The following is an 18,706-nucleotide window of genomic DNA, read 5'->3' on the forward strand; positions in this document are numbered from 1 at the left end:
CATACTATGTTGCATCGGACAGTATTGCACAATATTGCACATAAGAGAGACATCTCTAAGACTTAATTTAAAAGTTACGAGAAAACAAAGGGGAAATAAGTAAGAGTAAGAGCTGCTGTAACATGCTGCCACACACGGAGGTCGTCTGTTCATTTCGGGTCATGTTCAGGTTTTTCGATGCTTAAGGTTCTACGTCCGTAGTGTTTAGTATTTCAGTTCTCAGGTTGGTTCTCGTCCTTGTTCTTCTGCCTTTTGTTTGTATTTTTCGTGCAGCCTAAATAAACGGCCGTTCCTGCCTCGAGTGTCTGATTTTGGGTACAAACACAAGGTGCAGACAAATAATTTCACTCACTACTTTATCCAAATACAAACTGACCAAAGAGTTTCACCTCCTGGAATTACCATTTATTTTCACCACCTCCCGTGATCCTTATGTGCGTCACGGGGGGGTGGAGCCTATCCCTATGTGCAGTTTAGAGTTACCAGTTAACCTATCTGCACCAACTGCACGTGTTTGGATTATGCCAGAGAAATGCAATTAAAATACATTTTTCTAAAATATTGATGGTAATCTTAATTTCGCAGAGCACTTCTCGTGTAACATGACAACTGGAAAAAGAACATACATGTTACTGAACAAACTCTGCACGTGCCCATCATGCAGCTTTCACCGCTGTTGTTTTGTCACCAACTGATTGACTGCACGGTGAGCACCAATCGAATCAGTGAACAGGTCAACATCTTGCCATCTTTCTCTCTGACATGTTACATGAGAAGTGCCAATTAGCAGAGCATGAGGACCAAAGTCACAGGCAGTGGGCCTCATTTTCTTTGGGCCAGTGATTTCTCACTGAGCTCATCTGCCACATTACACAATAAGTCAGTGCTCTCCACTCAGGACAGAAGAGGTGGAGAAAAACATTTCCCGGCAGCGTATCATCACGTTAAACTGTCCCCAGAGCATCCTTTTTGCTTTGTCGACTTCTTGAGGCGATGCAGCGCTGGACGAGCAGGACCACTCCCTGCTGCTCCTTTGCATTTGTCACTCCTTGGGACTTTATGAATAACAGTCTAGGTGAATGTGAGCCGCATCACAGATGGGAGCTTCGAAATGAAGACAGATAAATGCTGCTGATCCTGAATGTGTATCTACTAGCAAAGCAGCTTTGCTTTGCTTGCAGTAGCTGCACTGTGAGCCTCTCCTTCAGGGAGAGCTGAAATCACACCATATGTGATCCAACACACTGAGCTGCTCGCTCTCAAAGACTCATCCCAGCGCTATGACTTCCTAACAGCTTCCTCCACATAGATGCAGCAGGACTCACTTCATCTCATCGTATGCTGTCACTGGGGCTGCACGATTAGTCACATTTTAATCTCATTCATAATTTTTGGCTTCTTGCAATTAAATGAACATTGAGTGATATTGAATAAGCATGCTTCACCAAGAGTGACTCAAGCCCTAAATCACCACCTGATGGTGTTTCTGTTTGTGTATGTGGCTGTCGCCCACACCACGTGGATGCACAACACTACATTAAAAACAAAAATCAAAAGTCTAGCAATGCAAAAGCTGAAGAGCTGAAGAAATCATATGCAAAGAATCCTGTAGGGTTGTGTCACCACAAAGCAACATGACGAACACGTTTGTCTGCCTGAAAACACAACACAAACTGCAGCACAACTAATGCATGCAGGCCAAGAAAAACAGTGTAATGTGACACATCCAGCGTATCACTGCATCCATCCAGATCACAAAGATGGGCTGAACTCACCAACACAGTCACACTTAAAGATAGATGTCCAATAAACACACAAGGCTTCAGAAAAAATGTTCGACACATTAGACAAAAGATGTGTTATAAGTGGAAAAAGCAGTGGTGGGGAAACAGAGAGGGCTCTCACAGCTGTAGCGCTTTAGTCTCATCACGCTGGTACAATGAAGGGAGTGAATGAGGTTTCTGCTTCTGGGAGATGAACTTGGATGAAGTGAATAAACACCTGATTTGTCTGCAAAGAAGGGTTAATTAACAGGAATGTAGCTCAATGCAAAGGTGGGAAATGGGAAGATGTGAAAGCAGCGCTTGGTTTACATGACACTGCTATAACAACACCTTGTGAAAAATCCTTCCCTCAACACTGATCAAAACAACAGCGATGAAATTTTGGCCATAATCACACAGTCCTGCTTATCGCTCTCGAATTTCATTTGGCATACACTCACTTACTCAATTTCCATCACAACCAGGATGTCCATCTCTTCCTTTTACACAGCCATGCTATAGGTGCTCCGTATTGAACTAGACTTCAGCACAGAGCACCTGCATAAGTCAGCAGGGAGTGGGTGAAAGGTGGAGGACCCACTTGACAGGTCAGGTTACTCGTCTATTCCAGGTAAGGACAACCGCATGCTTCAGACATAACTACAGGACATTCCCACCTATTTATATATAGAGATAAAATTATATATCCCATTTTTTTATCTATAGATGCACCTTTAGTTTGCTTTTTGACATCACCTGTTCTACATCTGCACAGAGACCGTGTCCATGTGTTTGTTCTAATGCTGATTTGCGTTATTTACAGTTAAGAAAAATATTTTAGAGCTCTTTTTTTACCAACATGGATGATGATACTGCATCTGTTGAGCATCTGTGTACAAAACCAGTCCCATAAAAAACAGTTCTCCCATTTTGGTGTCGAAGACCTTGACCAGTTCCCACCGAGTCCTGACCTCATCCCTGTCCAACTACTCTGGATAAACCAGTTTGCTTACTGTGAGCTGGGCCTTATCACACAACACAGGTGCTGAATCTCACTGCAGCCAGAAGCTGGTTGGATTTCTAAAACGAGATGAATTTAGATTTTTACAGCAGCATATTAATGTTCCTGGGTTGTCTTTTTTTTTTTAAACCCACATACTATTGAATATGTAAGTCGACCGACATATCGAGTAGGTGACCATCGCCTCAGTGCTTTATGCTGATTATACTGGCAGCAGGCAAAGAGGAGGAGGAGAGCAATGGAAACAAAGAAGAGGAGAGGAGACTGAAGAGAGAAATCTGAGAGGAAACGAGCAGCGGAGACATGAAGACAAAAGAAAGAAGATGAAAGGAAACGAGTGAGAAAGAGGTAAGAGGAGAAGATCAATAGCAATGAATAAGAAGATGGTGCTGTGGTTGGATGAAGCCCAACACAACCGAAACAACACCATCCCCACAGTAAAGCATGGAGGTGGAAACATGTGTTGGAGCTGTTTTTCTTCACATTCACAACTTCGCCACATAGATGGACCAATGCATGGAGTCATGTACGGTAAAATCTTGGCTGAGAACCTCCTTTTTCAACCAGAATGACTTTTCCAGCATGACAATTATGCAAAACATACTGTCAAAGAGACGACGGAGTGAAAAGAAGGACGTTGAGGTCACCTCGGTGTCATAAAAAGAGTCATGTTACCAAACAGGGGAGAACTTAAAGGAGTTTCTGTAAAGAGGACTGGGCCAAAATCCCACCTGAGATCTACGCAAACCTGATGACCGTCTCAATGCTGTGCTTGACAACAACAGTTTCTCCACCGAGTACTCAGACATCTGAATCTGAAGACAAAACAGAGCTGCCTGATTCTGTAAGCCTGCTGCACTTACTGTTGGAGTCTCACTAATGATGAAGTATGTAACAATAAAAGAACAGACTTTATCCTTCTCTCATTTGCTGTAACAGATTCAGGACTAACGTATCGCTTGGTCACAACCAAATAATTTAAATGCAGTTTGAGTGCTGGTGTGTGTGTGTGTGTGTGTGTGTGTGTGTGTGTGTGTGTGTGTGTGTGTGTGTGTGTGTGTGTGTGTGTCTATATGCAGAACTTTCCACTTTGTTGTTGATTGGACTGCTCGAAGAGTCGCTTGTGAAGATGCCCACAGAATTCATACATACATGCTCATTAAATGGTCGAATCAGTTCCAATTCTCTGGAGGATGGTGAACACAAAGAAGAGGGGGCTCTGACTTGATTAGCAAGAGATATCAAAGAGAAGGAAAACTGGAAGACCAGAGAGGGAAACTGGGAAAAGGGGGAGATGACAGGAGAAGAGTATTGAAACAGAAGAAGGAAGAAAGGAAAACAGAGGGAGTGAAGATGATGAACACAGATGAGACGGGGGTGAGGAGAAGAGGGAAGAAGAGAGCTGAGAGGAGAAGAAGAATAAAAGAGGTGGTGTAGGAGGGGAAAGAAGGAGGAGGAGAGGAGGGAGAAAGAAGAGCAGAGGAATATAAAAGGGAAACGAGGAGACAAGAGCGAAAGAAAGAGATAGAGAGAGAGAAGATCAATCACAGTAATCAGCGTTCAGAGACTGTGCTGCGTCCAGATAAAGCCAGCGGGGACCTCTACTGGAAAACACCATCAATAACCTCAAAACTTCAGTGCCAGACGCTGCAGAGATCCAGAGCGATAGAGTGATGCATGTGGCAGACTGAAAAGAGCATTTAGTACTTTGGAAGTTAAAAGGAACTGAGGTTATTATTATTATTATTATTATTATTATTATTATTATTAGGGATTTTGGAGGCATTTAATGTAGAGATGGGAATATCTTGACAGGATCAGGGACACTGAGGTTTATGCTCTGCTCCTTAAATCCAAGGACACTGCACACCCAGTGTAAATGCACAGTTTTACTATTCATGCCAGAAAAGGCTTAATAAAAACATCTATACATGGTAAACTGCACTGATAGCTAAAAATCATGAGATGTACAGTTCTGCTCATCATGGGCATGAGTGTCATGGCTCCACACACACGCTCACTTAAATCTTATTGTAAGTGGTGCTGAAGGCTACAAGGAACAGACTTTTCTCTTCCTTTCTAGTGGACAGAGGTAAAGTCCAAGGAACTCGGTGAAGATCTACTGAGGAGGAGATTTTCACCTGTTCTTTAAAATTTAAAAGGCTGTAGTGCATGTTTTGAAAGTGCTTCACCACAAAGATTTATACATGAGCACTATGAGATTTCATTTAGAAGATATGGAATCAAAAATGATCAGTGCTGCTGCTGATGAAAAAACCTGAATATCAGCAAATGTGCAAATATGAATGTCAACAAGTGACAAATTAAATGTAGCAACAGTAAAATAAGCTAAACTAAAAATGATGACATAAAATATCAATAGGACCATATGTGACACTCATAAAACTAAATATTTGACCTACTTTCATGAATATTATAGGACGAGATCAATTTTTGATCTGTTTTTCTTTAGTCTGAACTAAAAATATGCATTTTCTCAGAGTGAACCACATCCAGACTAGAGGAAACATCAGTACCAGTGACTGATGGGCCCTGATTGGCTGTCACTGACAAACAAACTGCTGCAATCCTTCCAGTCAGTCCAGGCTGGAGCGTTCGAACCAGAAAGGACCTCGTTTAAATAAAGCTGGCAGACAAACTGCTTTCATGTCCAAACGCAGGATGGGTCCATTATGGGGAACATCAGCAGCATCTGAGAGGCTTGTAATTTGAATGCAGCGCTACAAATAATGAGATAATGTTAATACAGCGCTGTAAATAATGAAGCCGGTGAGGAAACGAGAGGCAATCCTGCCTTTTTACAAACTCTCACACTAAATGAAAACACAAGCAGAGAAACAACATGTGTGTAAACAACATTAAGCAATCAGCACTTCTGGACTGGACCATATATCTCCCGCTGATGCACCGACGTGTTCGTTGCTTTGATTTCTTTAAAATCCTGTCATGTTTCAAGTGAAATTGTTCCGCCCACAACATGTCAGCGACGACACAAAAACCGATGTCTATCAGAATTTGGTGGTACGCGATCATCCGCGGCCCATCGCTTCAGAAAGCTTTGATCAGCTGCTGATTTGCTGCCGAGGAGCGGCGACGGCAGAAACCTGAGTGACGACACTCCACGGAGAGCGTGACAACGCGGCGGCAAAAATGCTCCGCCTCTTCCATCTGCATTGAAACCTCTCATTAAAGGAACACTTCACCTTTCTGCCAGGCAATAATGGCACATGTGCCAATCTCTCACAACGCAAGCGAGGTGTATCTGTGACATCTGTGAGGACGTGATGAGCGAACACGGCATCTAATCTGCCTCCAGAGACTAACGACAGTCTGAGCTAACTGCCTAACGCACACGGAGGGCAGAGAAATCCCTGCTAGGGATCATACGTGAATGGCTGTAATAAACATGGCTGACTCAAGGGAAGAAACACGTCAATGATCACAGAGATCACAGAAAAAAACACTAAAATAAAGTAAAAAAGGAATCTGACTCTATCCAGCTTTAGGGTCCCAGGATGCTGAAGCCCAGCTCAGCTGACACAGTCCACCTTTTTGCTGTCAGGCGCCAGTCGCTGATCCACTGTGCTGCTCCTACAAGCAGACACTCTGATTCCCAGCACCATATTTGCCTTTTATAAAGGTTAATCTGCATCATCATCATCATCATTTACATTTACGTGTCAGTACAGTGCATTCACACAACCCTTTATTCTGTGTGCTTTAAGCACATCCAGTGCCAATTTAAAATCACCAATTAACCCAGAATCCCTTTGGATTGTGGGAGGAAGCCGGAGCACCTGGAGGAAACCCACAAAGGTAAGGTAAACTCCAGAGGAAGGCCCCAGCAGAGGTTTGGACCAGCAGAGCAAGAAGCGAGTCGGGTTCCCACTGCACCACCGAGCTGCCCAGTGGCATCCCTAATGCATGCTGTGCTTACATAAAATCCCTGTTCTGTTACATTCAAAACACAAGTCGGGTTTAATACACAACAGTTTTCAAACTAGGAACAAAATGAAGTTGTAGTGACTCACTATGTTCATCAGTGTGAGGAGGTAATTCTGCACATGCTCCTTGCCGTGAAATCGGACCACTGAGTCATCGACTCCCAGCAGGATTTCGATGTTGTAGTCGTCCTCTCCAGCGTCCCTCCGTCTGCGGCGCCGGACCGTCTCATTCACCTGTCGGGTTACTGAGTCGAGGCTCCCGGGAACATCGAGCTCCGGTTCTGTAAGATTAAGACGGGAGAGATACGACTTTTAATATTTTTTCCATTTCCAGCTGTGAAAGCCGCTGCAGGGCGTTCATTTTAAAATGCTAACTGGGTAAAGGCGCTCACTGATCTGCTATTACATAACAATTACATTGTGTTAGACGAGCATTCGATCAACATTAACGAGCGAGTCGTGCAGCTGCAGGTCTGCAGGTTCTGTCTGCATATGAATGTGTCAGCAGAGGCCAAAGCTTGTTCTGAAGTCGAGTGCCTGCTGGCCTGAATTATACATGTTTCATATTTGATGGTTGGAAAAGGGTTTATCCAGTCGGAGCTTTATGTTGTTTTTTCTGATTAATGATTAGCTAATGAGCAGTATGAGGCGATGGCGCAGCGATGTACGGAGAAAGCCAAGCAGATGTTTTCAAAAGGAGACATTTTCCAGCCGGGTGCGCAGCCACAGCTGGATTTCATAACACTTCAATTCAAGTGCTGAAAAGGCAAATAACATGTTTATAATTTCCTGTTTTAATCATTTACTGGAGCAAAAGTACATTTTCTGGTTCCAACTTTAAATGAGTGGATTTGTGTGACCTTCTGTTTCAGATCATTTTCATTCCAGCATCTCTGGACTTTTGGTCAAACAAATCAAGCACTATGGGGATAACACAGCAGTGCTCCTTATTTACCTGAAAAATGTTGATTTAGCAAAACAAAAAGAAAAAACAAGGCGAGAAATAGAAAACTACTTTTGTTTTAGTCAAAATGCCAGAAACCCCCTCATGTATTAGACGACCTTTGTGTTATTCACCCTGTTTGTTCAGTGCTGACTGTGTTATGGAGCTTTGACAGGTAAACTGATGCTAAAAGCAACTGTTAAAGCTTCAAATCTGTGGAAGGATAAAAAGGTCTGTGACAGCAGCTCAGTTCATTCAGTCCACAATTCACTTCAATCCAACAAAGGCTGATGGGGTTCACTGCCTTTAATTAGTACACGGGATAAAAGAACTTGTAGCTTTTGAGGCATTTTTACAACCCACAGACTTTCCTCTGTTGTTACATAACTTTCAAATCAGATTTGACTTCAAACCGAGTTTCTGCTTCCCTCGATATGAAAATGAGGTGAACTGTCTGACTTGACAGATTTCAGGCTCCTCTCCTCAAACTAGCTGAATGTGCTAATACTTCCCACTTTGATGGAATGGACCACCAGTACTTAAAGCTCCCATAATACTGCTTATACTACTCACACTCTGGAGGCTAAGGGTATCTCTGTGAAACCGCAGGCAGCAGTGCAGATATCGGGGCCCCGAGGACTACAGAGGGGGTATCGAGCGGCTGCTCTTCACTCCACAGTTTGCTGCTTTATAGTTAAAAGTGTTGCAAATTTAATTATCATCTTATAATAAAAGGAAAAAGTCTTTCTTGTTTTCGAGCAGACTGACTGGTTATAATGGCCGGAGGGGCAGAGCTGCAGGTTGAATGACTCATCAGGATGTCTCCGAGCGAGACTGTTTTCCTCTAGTGGAGCTGGTGGTTACCAGTAAGGCGGTGATTATGCTTCCAGTGTTTTATTTGGTTTAACCACAGTGGACTACATCCTGTTAGCTCTGTACTGACGTGTGCAGTTCGTTTCAGATATAATCAAAAATAAGAATGAACGGGGTGCGCCTCTTCGTCAAGGCAGAGAAAACTGTGTTTTAACGGTCATCGTCACCTCTCGCTGAATTGCACTTTGTTATAACATGTTATATGATAATTATAATACATGTTACCATTGCAGCTTTTGATAACTCACCAACAGTGACTCTCTCAGTAAGAGGAATTTGTTTTTAGATTTTCTTTGTAATAGTGTAAAAAAATGAAAACTCCCATTTACAAAAAGTATTTAGAGTCATTGCTGATTTCTTTGTAGAAGACTCTGGCTACTCTAAAGTGCATTTATACAGTGGTGTCAACACAACAATCGGCGGCAACTTGAAAACCTGGCAAATATTGTGTAGATGTACAACCAAAACAGCTCTGACGCACCGAGGCATGGACACGGCTCGTCTAGGGGCTGCTCTCTGGCTTCTGGCAAAGCACAGTTGGGTCCACTAATACAAGGTGTCTCCTCCGTGAGGAGAATCGGATGGAGGTGGGGGGGCTCCTCAAAACTTTCTAGGGCATTTGTTGCAACTTGGAGGGCAGGCTGACCTGCTGGAGGAGGCTGCTGACATGTGAGAGTTTCAAACCGGGGGGGTGTCTGCTCTGAAACAATGTTCAAGTGGCCGTGTGTGTTAAATTACATCCACGTTAAAGCCAGGAGAAAAGGTTTCTCAGCACTGAGTGAGATTATTGATGGTTATTCACTTCACATGTGAGGTTTTGAGGTTGAGCCTGACAGGTGTATGTAATCCAACAGTTATAAAGGCTTCAAAGCCATTTAAAGATTATCAAAGAAAAATGTCAAAAGGAGGGAAAAAATGTTTAATCTTTTTCACATTCTGCAACCGATTCCAACTAAATTTTGCTCAGACCTTTCAGGGTGTTGCACACTCACAAGGTGATTGCACAGGTTGCCTAGTTTCCTATCAGGAGGCAACCTTTCTGCAAACAGCTGCAGTCTGACTACAACCACTCTCAGACAGAAAGTCAGTCATTTCTATCTCCACTCCACTCAGCTGGCTCCCAGCTGCTTGTATTCTGGTTATATTCACATAGAACAGGAAGGTTGTGAGCGCAGATGTAATATGTGTAAAATTTCTGTCTATGCAGACGGCAACAAATACACAATTTTCAACTACTTATTACGGTTAATTGCTGTATTATCATAAACAGCATGCATGTAATGACAAAGCTGAACTTTGAGGACCATATTTGCGGTATATGTTAATGCAATATGCAGTATACTGAAAAATGTACTATGGTATCATCAGTGAAAGATTGTGGTAATATCATATTGTGGGGTGTTTGGTGATCCCGCCTCTATCAGTTAACCCAGCATGCATGTCTTTGGGTGGAAGCTGAAGACCTGGAGAGAACCCACAGACACGGGGAGAACATGCAAGCTCCACACAGAAAGGCTTTAGCCGGCCGTGTGTTCGAACCTCCTCGCCGTGCAGCATGTATTTGGTTCATTTCACAGCTCAGTGCAACAGGAGAACACTATTTCTGCAAATTTCTGCAATTTGTACAAGGCCAATGAATCCTCAGAGCGAAAAAATAAACTGAAAGCAAGAAAGGTCATTGTCCATTCAGCAATAAATACAAATGTCTGTCAGCAAGACAGCACAGGCCTGGAGCTAAAAATTGGGTTCACGTTGGTTCATGCAGCCCATTTACAAACAAACCAGAGTAGGCAAACAAAGGTGCCACAGACTCACAAGAAGCTCGTATACTGAAGACGTTTCGGTAAGCTCTCATCAGGCCGTGTTACAAAGTTTGGCAGCGAGGTGAGTCAAAACAAATCGTGCTGTAGAAACCTGTGACTTCGGCTAAAACTGATGGCACTGGAAATAACCTCGTCACACATATACAGCAATCCTGTGCAGCACGGATGAATGGCAGAGCAGCGTTACAGAAGATGAAGACATTTTCAGCCAGAGCGGACCCCTCACCTGGCCAAAGACATGGAATATAAAGAGCAACTCCTGCAAACCACCAAGAACATATTAAGAGTGAAAAGCTGAACTGCATCTGAAGGACAGCAGGGCCGAGCACGCCTGCTCTCTGAATTTTCCCTGAATAAACGAATGACTGAAGTAAAGTAGTTCACGGTTTTAGATTTCATCCACACTGGGTGAAGATACTCTGCTGGCAAATACGGGTAAATCTGAAGCCATAAATAAAAGCACAGGCCATTTTTCATTTTTCCAGGGATGCTGTGGACCACAGACAGGGCCGGTGATTGAGTGGAGAGGGAGCTAAAATAAATAGGAAGAAATGGCTGCCACCTCAGCCGTGGCCCGGCTTCTACAGTGTTGGGATTGTGGAGCGCATTCCTCCTCTCCGCCGCTCCCGTCATGACACAGGCATTCTTGTGCAGCAGGCCAGCTCCCCCCCCTCCCCTGCCTGAGTAAACAGGCTCTCTGAGGTCCCTACTTCAAACGCACAGGACTTCCCCTCAGCAGCGCTCCTTAAGACTGCCAGTGTGCTTGAGTCAGTGGCGAGCACCCCACCGCCCTCCTCTGCCTCGCCCCACCACGGGCCACAGCCCAGTCCCGTGGGAGCCCCACCATGCAACAGCAGCAGCCCAGGAGACGGGGGCCCTGGGTCAGCGTCTGCCCACACATGGCAATGTGCGGCAAGGTGGCAATGAGGCCGGCCAGAGCCGCCGCAGGCTTAAAATGGCACAGACGTAGGCGACAGGCATCGCGCCATCAGCTGAAAGTGGAAATCTACTGTCTGCTGTGACAGAATTAATATCCACGTTGTACGCTTCAAGGACACTCACACGAAACCCATTAGTAAGATGGACACTGATACGCAGCCAATAATGACACTTTGTGTAAAATCCTTTTTTTATACATTCAAATACGCACGCAAAAAGCTTTTCCCTTTTCAGTGCAGATGGATACATGTCTCCACGGAAACGTTACTACAGGAAAAGTATGCAATGCCCTCATTTAGAGGAAAATATCCACGAGCTCCGAGGTTTTACAGCAACAATAGGCAGGAATGCGAATTAAAATATGGCTCGTAATCCTTTTATCTGTTTCTGCAGCAGAGACGGGGGATTGGGCAGGATGTACTCCACCAGGTGTGCAAAACGGTACAGAAACTCTTATCGAGATCGGGGCAGGAATTTGCATAAGTTCAAAGTGATTTGTCTCGTGAGCCAAAACTAGACGTGAAATACGGCGGGACAAACAGATCAGGAACAAGTACGGGAGTTTGGTTTTCTACATTTTCTTTGGAAGTGCAGCTGGAAATGAAGTCACTAGATTCTGAGTGGGAATGAGTGGAATTTCAGTGATTGGAAAAGAAGGCTTGCTTGCACACAAGTCAGAAAGGTTATTCCAGGTTAAAGTCAAGAGCGATGTCAGACTCCTGAGTCAGAGCCACTAGATCATCTCTGTCATTTTCCTTTATGCAAATGGCCTGGAAGCATCCATTTGCATAAACTGAAATAGCAGCAGTTAGAGCTCCATTTCCATACCCCGTGCCCTCATTCGCACAGATAAGAGCTTAAACTCTGATTTCACACACTGTGAAAAAGTTGGGATTAGAGGTGACAGGAGAGCACCACCCTGACCGCTGCTGTTCTAAAGCACAAGATGACAGAGAAGGAAAGCAAAGAGGACAAACCACATCTCCACATGGGAGATGTCACCAGACAGCAGGAAAGGGACATGTGAGTCAGACCGTAACGACCAATCACAATAATTTATTCCATATCCCGCGGTTATGAACTTCAATAGTAAAAGAGCGATTCTGGCCCCAACCAGAGTAAGACTGTGAGGCGGTTATAGAAAATAAAGGTTTATGGCATATTTGTGCTTTAAATACTTAAATCTGTGTGAGCTACATGCAACACTCACAACAAGATGCTAGTTTTAGGTTCCTCAGATCTTACTGTAGTCTCCACATTAGAAATGTCACTTTGAGAAAGAAGGGAGATGACGTTTATTTCAGCTCTGAATATGATCAGTCTATAAATAGTCAAAAGTCTGTGGTCATCTCTCTCCTGTCCTCCAGGTATTGTCCTTCCACCTTGTGAAGTGTGTGAGCTCAGCAGTCTCCACTCAGCTCATCAGGAGTACTAAGGCTGGGAGAGAAGAGGAGGGCAGCGCCAGCGTGGGCTGTTTGCTAAAAGCCTGACTGAGTGGATTTTGTTTTTATGGCTGTCTGCTGCACTTTTCTTACTGAAATTTGCAAAAAGGCTTAGCAGCAACGTTCTGTCCAGTTGAGCTTGAATTTGACATCAAATTCAGCACGGTAGTTGGAACAGACTAATCAATTTTCCTGGATTCAGTACCTCCTAGTTAGTAGATGCACCCATGGTATCTATTTCTAAATCCGCGGTCACGTTTTTCTCCATTTATTGTGTTCACAAGATATCAGAAAGCCTGACCTCTGTGTTGCCTCATTCTTAAGTTGCTCACCCAGCAGGGTGGCAACAATCCCCCAACGGCCGTTTACCGCTAAGAGTTAAAAACCTTGGATTAAGGAAACAAAAGATAATCGCGGAGCCAAAAATATGTAGCTATGTAATCGGTGGGTAATTGCTTTTTAGTTACGTACGCAGACTTGAATTAACTCCACGTCCAAAAGGGCTCAATGGGCTGAGGTGGATGTACACTGGGTCAGCTTACACATTCAAAATGTGGGGAAAAAATGTTGTTACAAAGAAACTATAACATCAAAGAAAAGTTAATCCGTCAATGGGCAACGCTGCGTTTCCTCCAGGATCATGACATGCTCGGTCAGCTACCGGACTCCTGTGGTAATCACTTCAGTGATAAGGAGCCACACTCTGCATCGCCTGACATGGCAGTGATCTGGTGTTCGGGTTTTTCTGGTCACTGACCACATAAACCAAACTCTCCTCTATGAAACACACCAAGTCGTTTGATACGTGACATGTAACAAGTCCCACTGGCAAATGAAAAAGGAGAAAATGACAATAATCCAAAACGATCAAATTCATCTATAACTTTGTCTGTTGTGCGTCGTGTTTGTCGAATGAATAAAAGATCAAAAGTTAAAAACCGAGTGTGTGGAGGCAGTGAGAGTTTGTTCTCACGACAAGGACGCAGTCACAGTTACTGTGTCACCCGAGTAACTCTGAGGTCACGCTGACACGTGTCTCATATCAAGTGTCTCATATCATAGCAACAACACAAAAAGAAAACGAGGCGTCTGATGTTAGTCGCCGTCTCATGGTCCCGCTCTGCCCAAACTAATCTCACAGAAGCATCACAGCTGCTCCTTTATATATACAACAGTTATGTTTCACAAGGTCTGACAATGAAAGCTTTTTAGTTCAGCAGAAATATCAGAGAGCAGCACAAAAGAAACACACACGGCTCTTCAAAGTAATTTAATATTTTTCATGCTGTGAAATGTGGATTTTCTCTCACTTTCCTCTAAAACTTCCTGTCTATAAAACATTGAGATATGGTGAATTATGACAAAGTGAACTGAATCGGATACATCTTGAAAAGTTTGAGAGATTAGATCGATCAGGACGCCTCACAGACGACAGATTAAAAGCTCCCTGATAAGGGGCCACGCAGCACTGAGGGCTAATAACAAACGGCTTCATGTTCATATCTGACAGCTGAGCTTTACATTTCATAAGAGTTGATCCGTTTCCTGATTTTTTATTTAGTTATTTTTTGTGCATGGATTTGTACCCGTAACATAAAGGATGACACATCTCTAAATATCGATGCAGCCCCAAGAAAATAGCTGCCAAGGTTAAAAAAATAAATACATAACCTCATGCATTATTCACCGTATGTACTGTCAGTGTTGTTAAATCTCCTGCACAATACCCACTGGCAGCAGAAGACTGCAGTTCCATCAGTGTTACAGGGTTGTGTGAATGCCTGAATGATAATGCCGTCACTGTCACACTGACACAGCAGGTCCTGTTTCATATCTGAAAAAGTCTAATCAACCTTTTTTGGTTCATTTCTCATTTTATGGGCTCATAAATACTGTTTGTGATTCATTATTGTACAATTTATGGAGCTGACAATTTAGGATTCAGTTAGCCCCCCCCCATGGAAGCCCTGTACACCTGTGAGTGCACACAAACCCACCCAACCAACAGCATGAGCTCATCTCTGATGGGAATGAGACAGTGTAGAGATCATGTCTGTGAAGGTTCTCAGTCCTCCAGGTCATCGTAGTCAAAGGAGCTTGCAAAGAAAAGCGTCTGGACTTCTTTAAGTTACTTGAAGACGTTTCACCTCTCATCCGAGAAGCTTCTTCAGTTCTTAGGTCAAATGGTGGAGAGTCCCCACAGGGGGTCCTTTTGTCCCTCTGTGAGGGGAAACTCCCACTAGGTTTAAATCTGGGACTCCCCACCATTTGATCTTAGAACTGAAGAAGCTTCTCGGATGAGAGGTGAAACGTCTTCAAGCTACTTAAAGAAGTCCAGACACTTTTTTTTTGCAAGCTCCTTAGACAGTGTAGAGAACTTGTCCCACTGCTGCTCAGAATATAACTTAACGCTGAAAAGAACTCTTAATGGACTTCAGGAGGCAGAGAGCGGGGTTATTAACAGAGAGCAGGGGGAATCTGACTTAAACTTCAGGTTCTTGAGCACCCACATCTGCACTGATCACACCAGGACCTACAACACCATCGCACGGGTAAAGAAGGCCCAGCAGCAGCTGCAATTCCTTTTCAGGAAAACCTGGGCCACCACAGGTGACCCCTCGGACCCCGCCCATCACGTGTTTGAAACGCTTCCCTCTGGTCGGCACCTCAACTCAATCAGGTCCCACACCTCCAGACTCGCCGACAGCTTCCTCCCCTTGGGCTGTTAACAAACACTATGCCCCCAAACTCCACCCCTGCCCACCCACCACACCAATCTGAGCCATGGTCTGAGTGACCCTCACTGCTCAGGCCACTCGCACACGGACTCTACACTCAGACCGAGTCCTTTGCACTGCTTCCATGCCCTTTGTTCTCGAATGTGCACCTTTCTCTACTTTGTATTCCTGTTGACTGCATATACTTTTCCTCTTTTTTATTTATTCCTTCTGTCTTACTATTTATATTTTACTCGTGCACAGTCGGTGTGGAGCACCCATAATTCTGTGCATGTACAATGACAACAAAGGGCTCTTCTATTCTATCCTTTTCTATTCTAATGTGAACCTTTCAGGGTGAGTGAACAAAAGGCAGAAAACCGACACGCTACCTCAAGACTGACAATTTCATGTCACCACTAACAGCAATGTCCCGCCCACCTCTGCTCCAATTTACTGCTGCCAATTTACCTCTTGTCATGTCAGGGGATTTTTGGCTCCCCGGGGTACATAAAAGCTGGCATAATTACACCGGGCTTTATGACTGAGGCAATATTGTTTTGGCCCTCTCTCTTCTACAATAGAGCTGAAAATAAGCGGTGACAGCAGCAACAACAGCAGCCTAATTACCAGCAGCGCACCGCAACAGGAGAAAAGATGCTGGCCGAAGCATTTCCCGTGATGGAGACGCCACGCAGCTTTGTGGTTCTGCGCCGATGTGTGATGGGGACTTTTAAAAAGGGGGCGTGTGCATTCTCTGTGGCCCACCTGAAGCTTTTGAATCATTATTAACAGGCTCATGGGGAGTCTCAGGCATAAAGTTGAAGCAAACACTTCTGCTCCCGCTGAGCCGTATATTAAGGAATAACTAGACTAATGATTTCTGGGTCTTGGCTGCTTTGCCTAAGGAAACTAACTTTGAGCCTTTCGTTGCAAGAACAAAGCACCAACATTCCCTGAAGAAAGGTTGTTAGAAACCCCGATGCTTAGATCAGACGATGCATAGAGGACTTGGCTGTCGTGTACGGGTTATACTTGTATTTAAATAGAGACACATTTCATGCTGATATTTTACATACAAGTAGACTAAAGTACAATTTTAGCAGACAGTGAGCATTATAGTTTAATAAATAACCTGCTATATGAAGGAGTCAAAAGTCCAGTCCACTGATAAATGTTTCAGGGCAAGACTTCAAAAACCGAGCGACAATGAAAGCGTCCCCTGTTGTGCACGATGATACCGCGGGGTCACCCCGTCATAGTGGACGGGTTAGCCCTGCCCAATACAAGTGGTGCTAAGATTTTCAAAATGACAGTAGCCATCCTAAAACACCGCCCTCTGTTTATAACACTCCTGTAAAAGGTGTAAAAAGGTGCTTTGCTCTTTTAAAGTCTCAAAACAGCTTATGGTTTTGGCAGGTGTATTATTCAGATATCAGAGTATTTAACTCTTTTTTTGCTCTTAACAGCTCAAAGGAAGCTGAATGCTACAAAACCAGAAATATTTGGTAATAATACTTCTTTAAATAATGCAAACAGCCCATCCAGTGTCTAAACTAGCCAGAATAGCCGCTAATGCTTCAACTGAGCTGAGCTGAAAACTTGTTAGCCTGTGATGCAGCCCAGCTGGGAGACATGCCAGGAGGGCAAATGTTGAATGACACAACAAGTGGATTAGGGAAGAGTGATTTCCTTGATTTGTGGTTTGGACTGTGTAACAGCTCTGAAATTTGCCACCCGTTAAGCCATAAAATGAAGCCTAACCTGACAGAAAAAAGGTCTGTCAGCCACGTGGACCTTCAGGAGTACGCGGGTCCACATCTGCTGCTACTGAAAAGTCAGACTGTCACAGAGAGTGCAGATGCAAAGAGACAAGATAAGAAGCAGCATCTAATCAAAAGTGAAAGGCATGCTCTCAGATTGGAGGCACAGCAGCTGATAGGTACTCCCATCAAATTTCCTGCAGTATATTTTTTTAATCAACAACACATCAGATTACCTCCAGAGCAGTCCTGCATCACAATAACCTCCACATAATAGGTCCTAATAGGAAATTTAAACAGAGGATAGAAGATTTAAGATCAAAGTCAATGTTTGTCACCAAAGCAAACATCTTTGAAGTCAGGTCACTTTGGCAGGACAAATGGGACATTTTATTAGAGACATCTCCACAGGGGGTGTGCGTGCAAAACCGATAACATGAAACTCCATATAACTCCAGGTAATTTCAGGCTTCAAAAACAAGGCATCAGCCAAAATTAGAAGTTTCACAAGGTGGAGATCAACACCAGTGGGTCACATCACAGCGGATAGATCCAGACACTAAACACACAAATCTGGAAATTGTGCATGCAACAGTTAGCAAGCCTGGTTTCAAACATGTGGCCAGGATTAGACAGCTGATCTATAAACTACTGCAGAAGATGTTTTTTATCAGCCGTGCTTAAGGTGTCACTCAGACTTGGTGTTGGCAGCAAACCTGTTATCTGATTTTTGTTTTCTGTTATTTGTTGTATTTGTATAATGTGGACGTTTGCTTTGCTTCATCATTATATTTACAGCTTTGGCAGAAAATGCTACTCGAGCGATTTGTGCCTGTGCTGACTGGTCTGGGGAAGGAAAGGAAGTAACAAACTGGGAGCCAATACCAGTACATTGTAACCATTCAAGCTTTATTTTTAATGAGCTCTCTTTTCTTTCCTCTGGCACTTCAAAGCTGAATGAATGTGCATTTGGACTACTAACGTTACTACTGCTTATTACAGTACCGGGTCACCTGTGATGGCCCAGGTTATTATCGCTGCCAATACGGGAATTATTAAAAATAAAATGTGACAAACTGCTGTAGCCAACCATCAAATACAAATGTGCTATATATGATGTTACACAGTATAGTTTTGAAATTTGGACAGATTTCAGGCTACGCTAGCCCCGTTCTGCATTTAGCATTCAAACATGGTAAAAAGCAAATAAGGGGACCTATTCTTTAAACCTGGACTAGCTTACCGTTTGCACTCATAAATAGTCTAAATGTCTTTCTGTTGCCAGGTTGCTTATCTGTTGTTGAGCTGCAGAATATCAAACTTGTGTGGAGTGTGTTTGTGGTGACTTAAGAGCAGCAGAGCGAGAGTCCTGAAGCAGACAACGGTAAGCCTTGTTGGGCTCAGTCAGTTACAACATGCTGCAAAACTTAGGCTTCATTCATGCTGGGTGTGAACTG

General features: G+C 43.8%; 1 protein-coding gene across 2 annotated transcripts in view; it reads right to left on the reverse strand.

The window, feature by feature from the left end:
* Positions 1 to 18,706, reverse strand: part of adamts3 (ADAM metallopeptidase with thrombospondin type 1 motif, 3) — a 139,482-nt gene that overhangs the window by 69,993 nt on the left and 50,783 nt on the right. For both annotated transcript variants that reach the window (XM_086315524.1, XM_086315522.1), the window contains exon 5: positions 6,837 to 7,030. In XM_086315524.1, coding sequence (XP_086171650.1) covers positions 6,837 to 7,030 — 194 coding nt within the window. The remainder of the gene's footprint in view (positions 1 to 6,836; positions 7,031 to 18,706) is intronic.

This window comes from Aulonocara sp. 'chitande type north' Nkhata Bay, linkage group LG12 (genome assembly GCF_057382095.1).
Source record: "Aulonocara sp. 'chitande type north' Nkhata Bay isolate Kocher_YH1m ecotype deep benthic linkage group LG12, A_spYH_male_GT1.1, whole genome shotgun sequence".
Taxonomy (NCBI): Eukaryota; Metazoa; Chordata; class Actinopteri; order Cichliformes; family Cichlidae; genus Aulonocara; species Aulonocara sp. 'chitande type north' Nkhata Bay.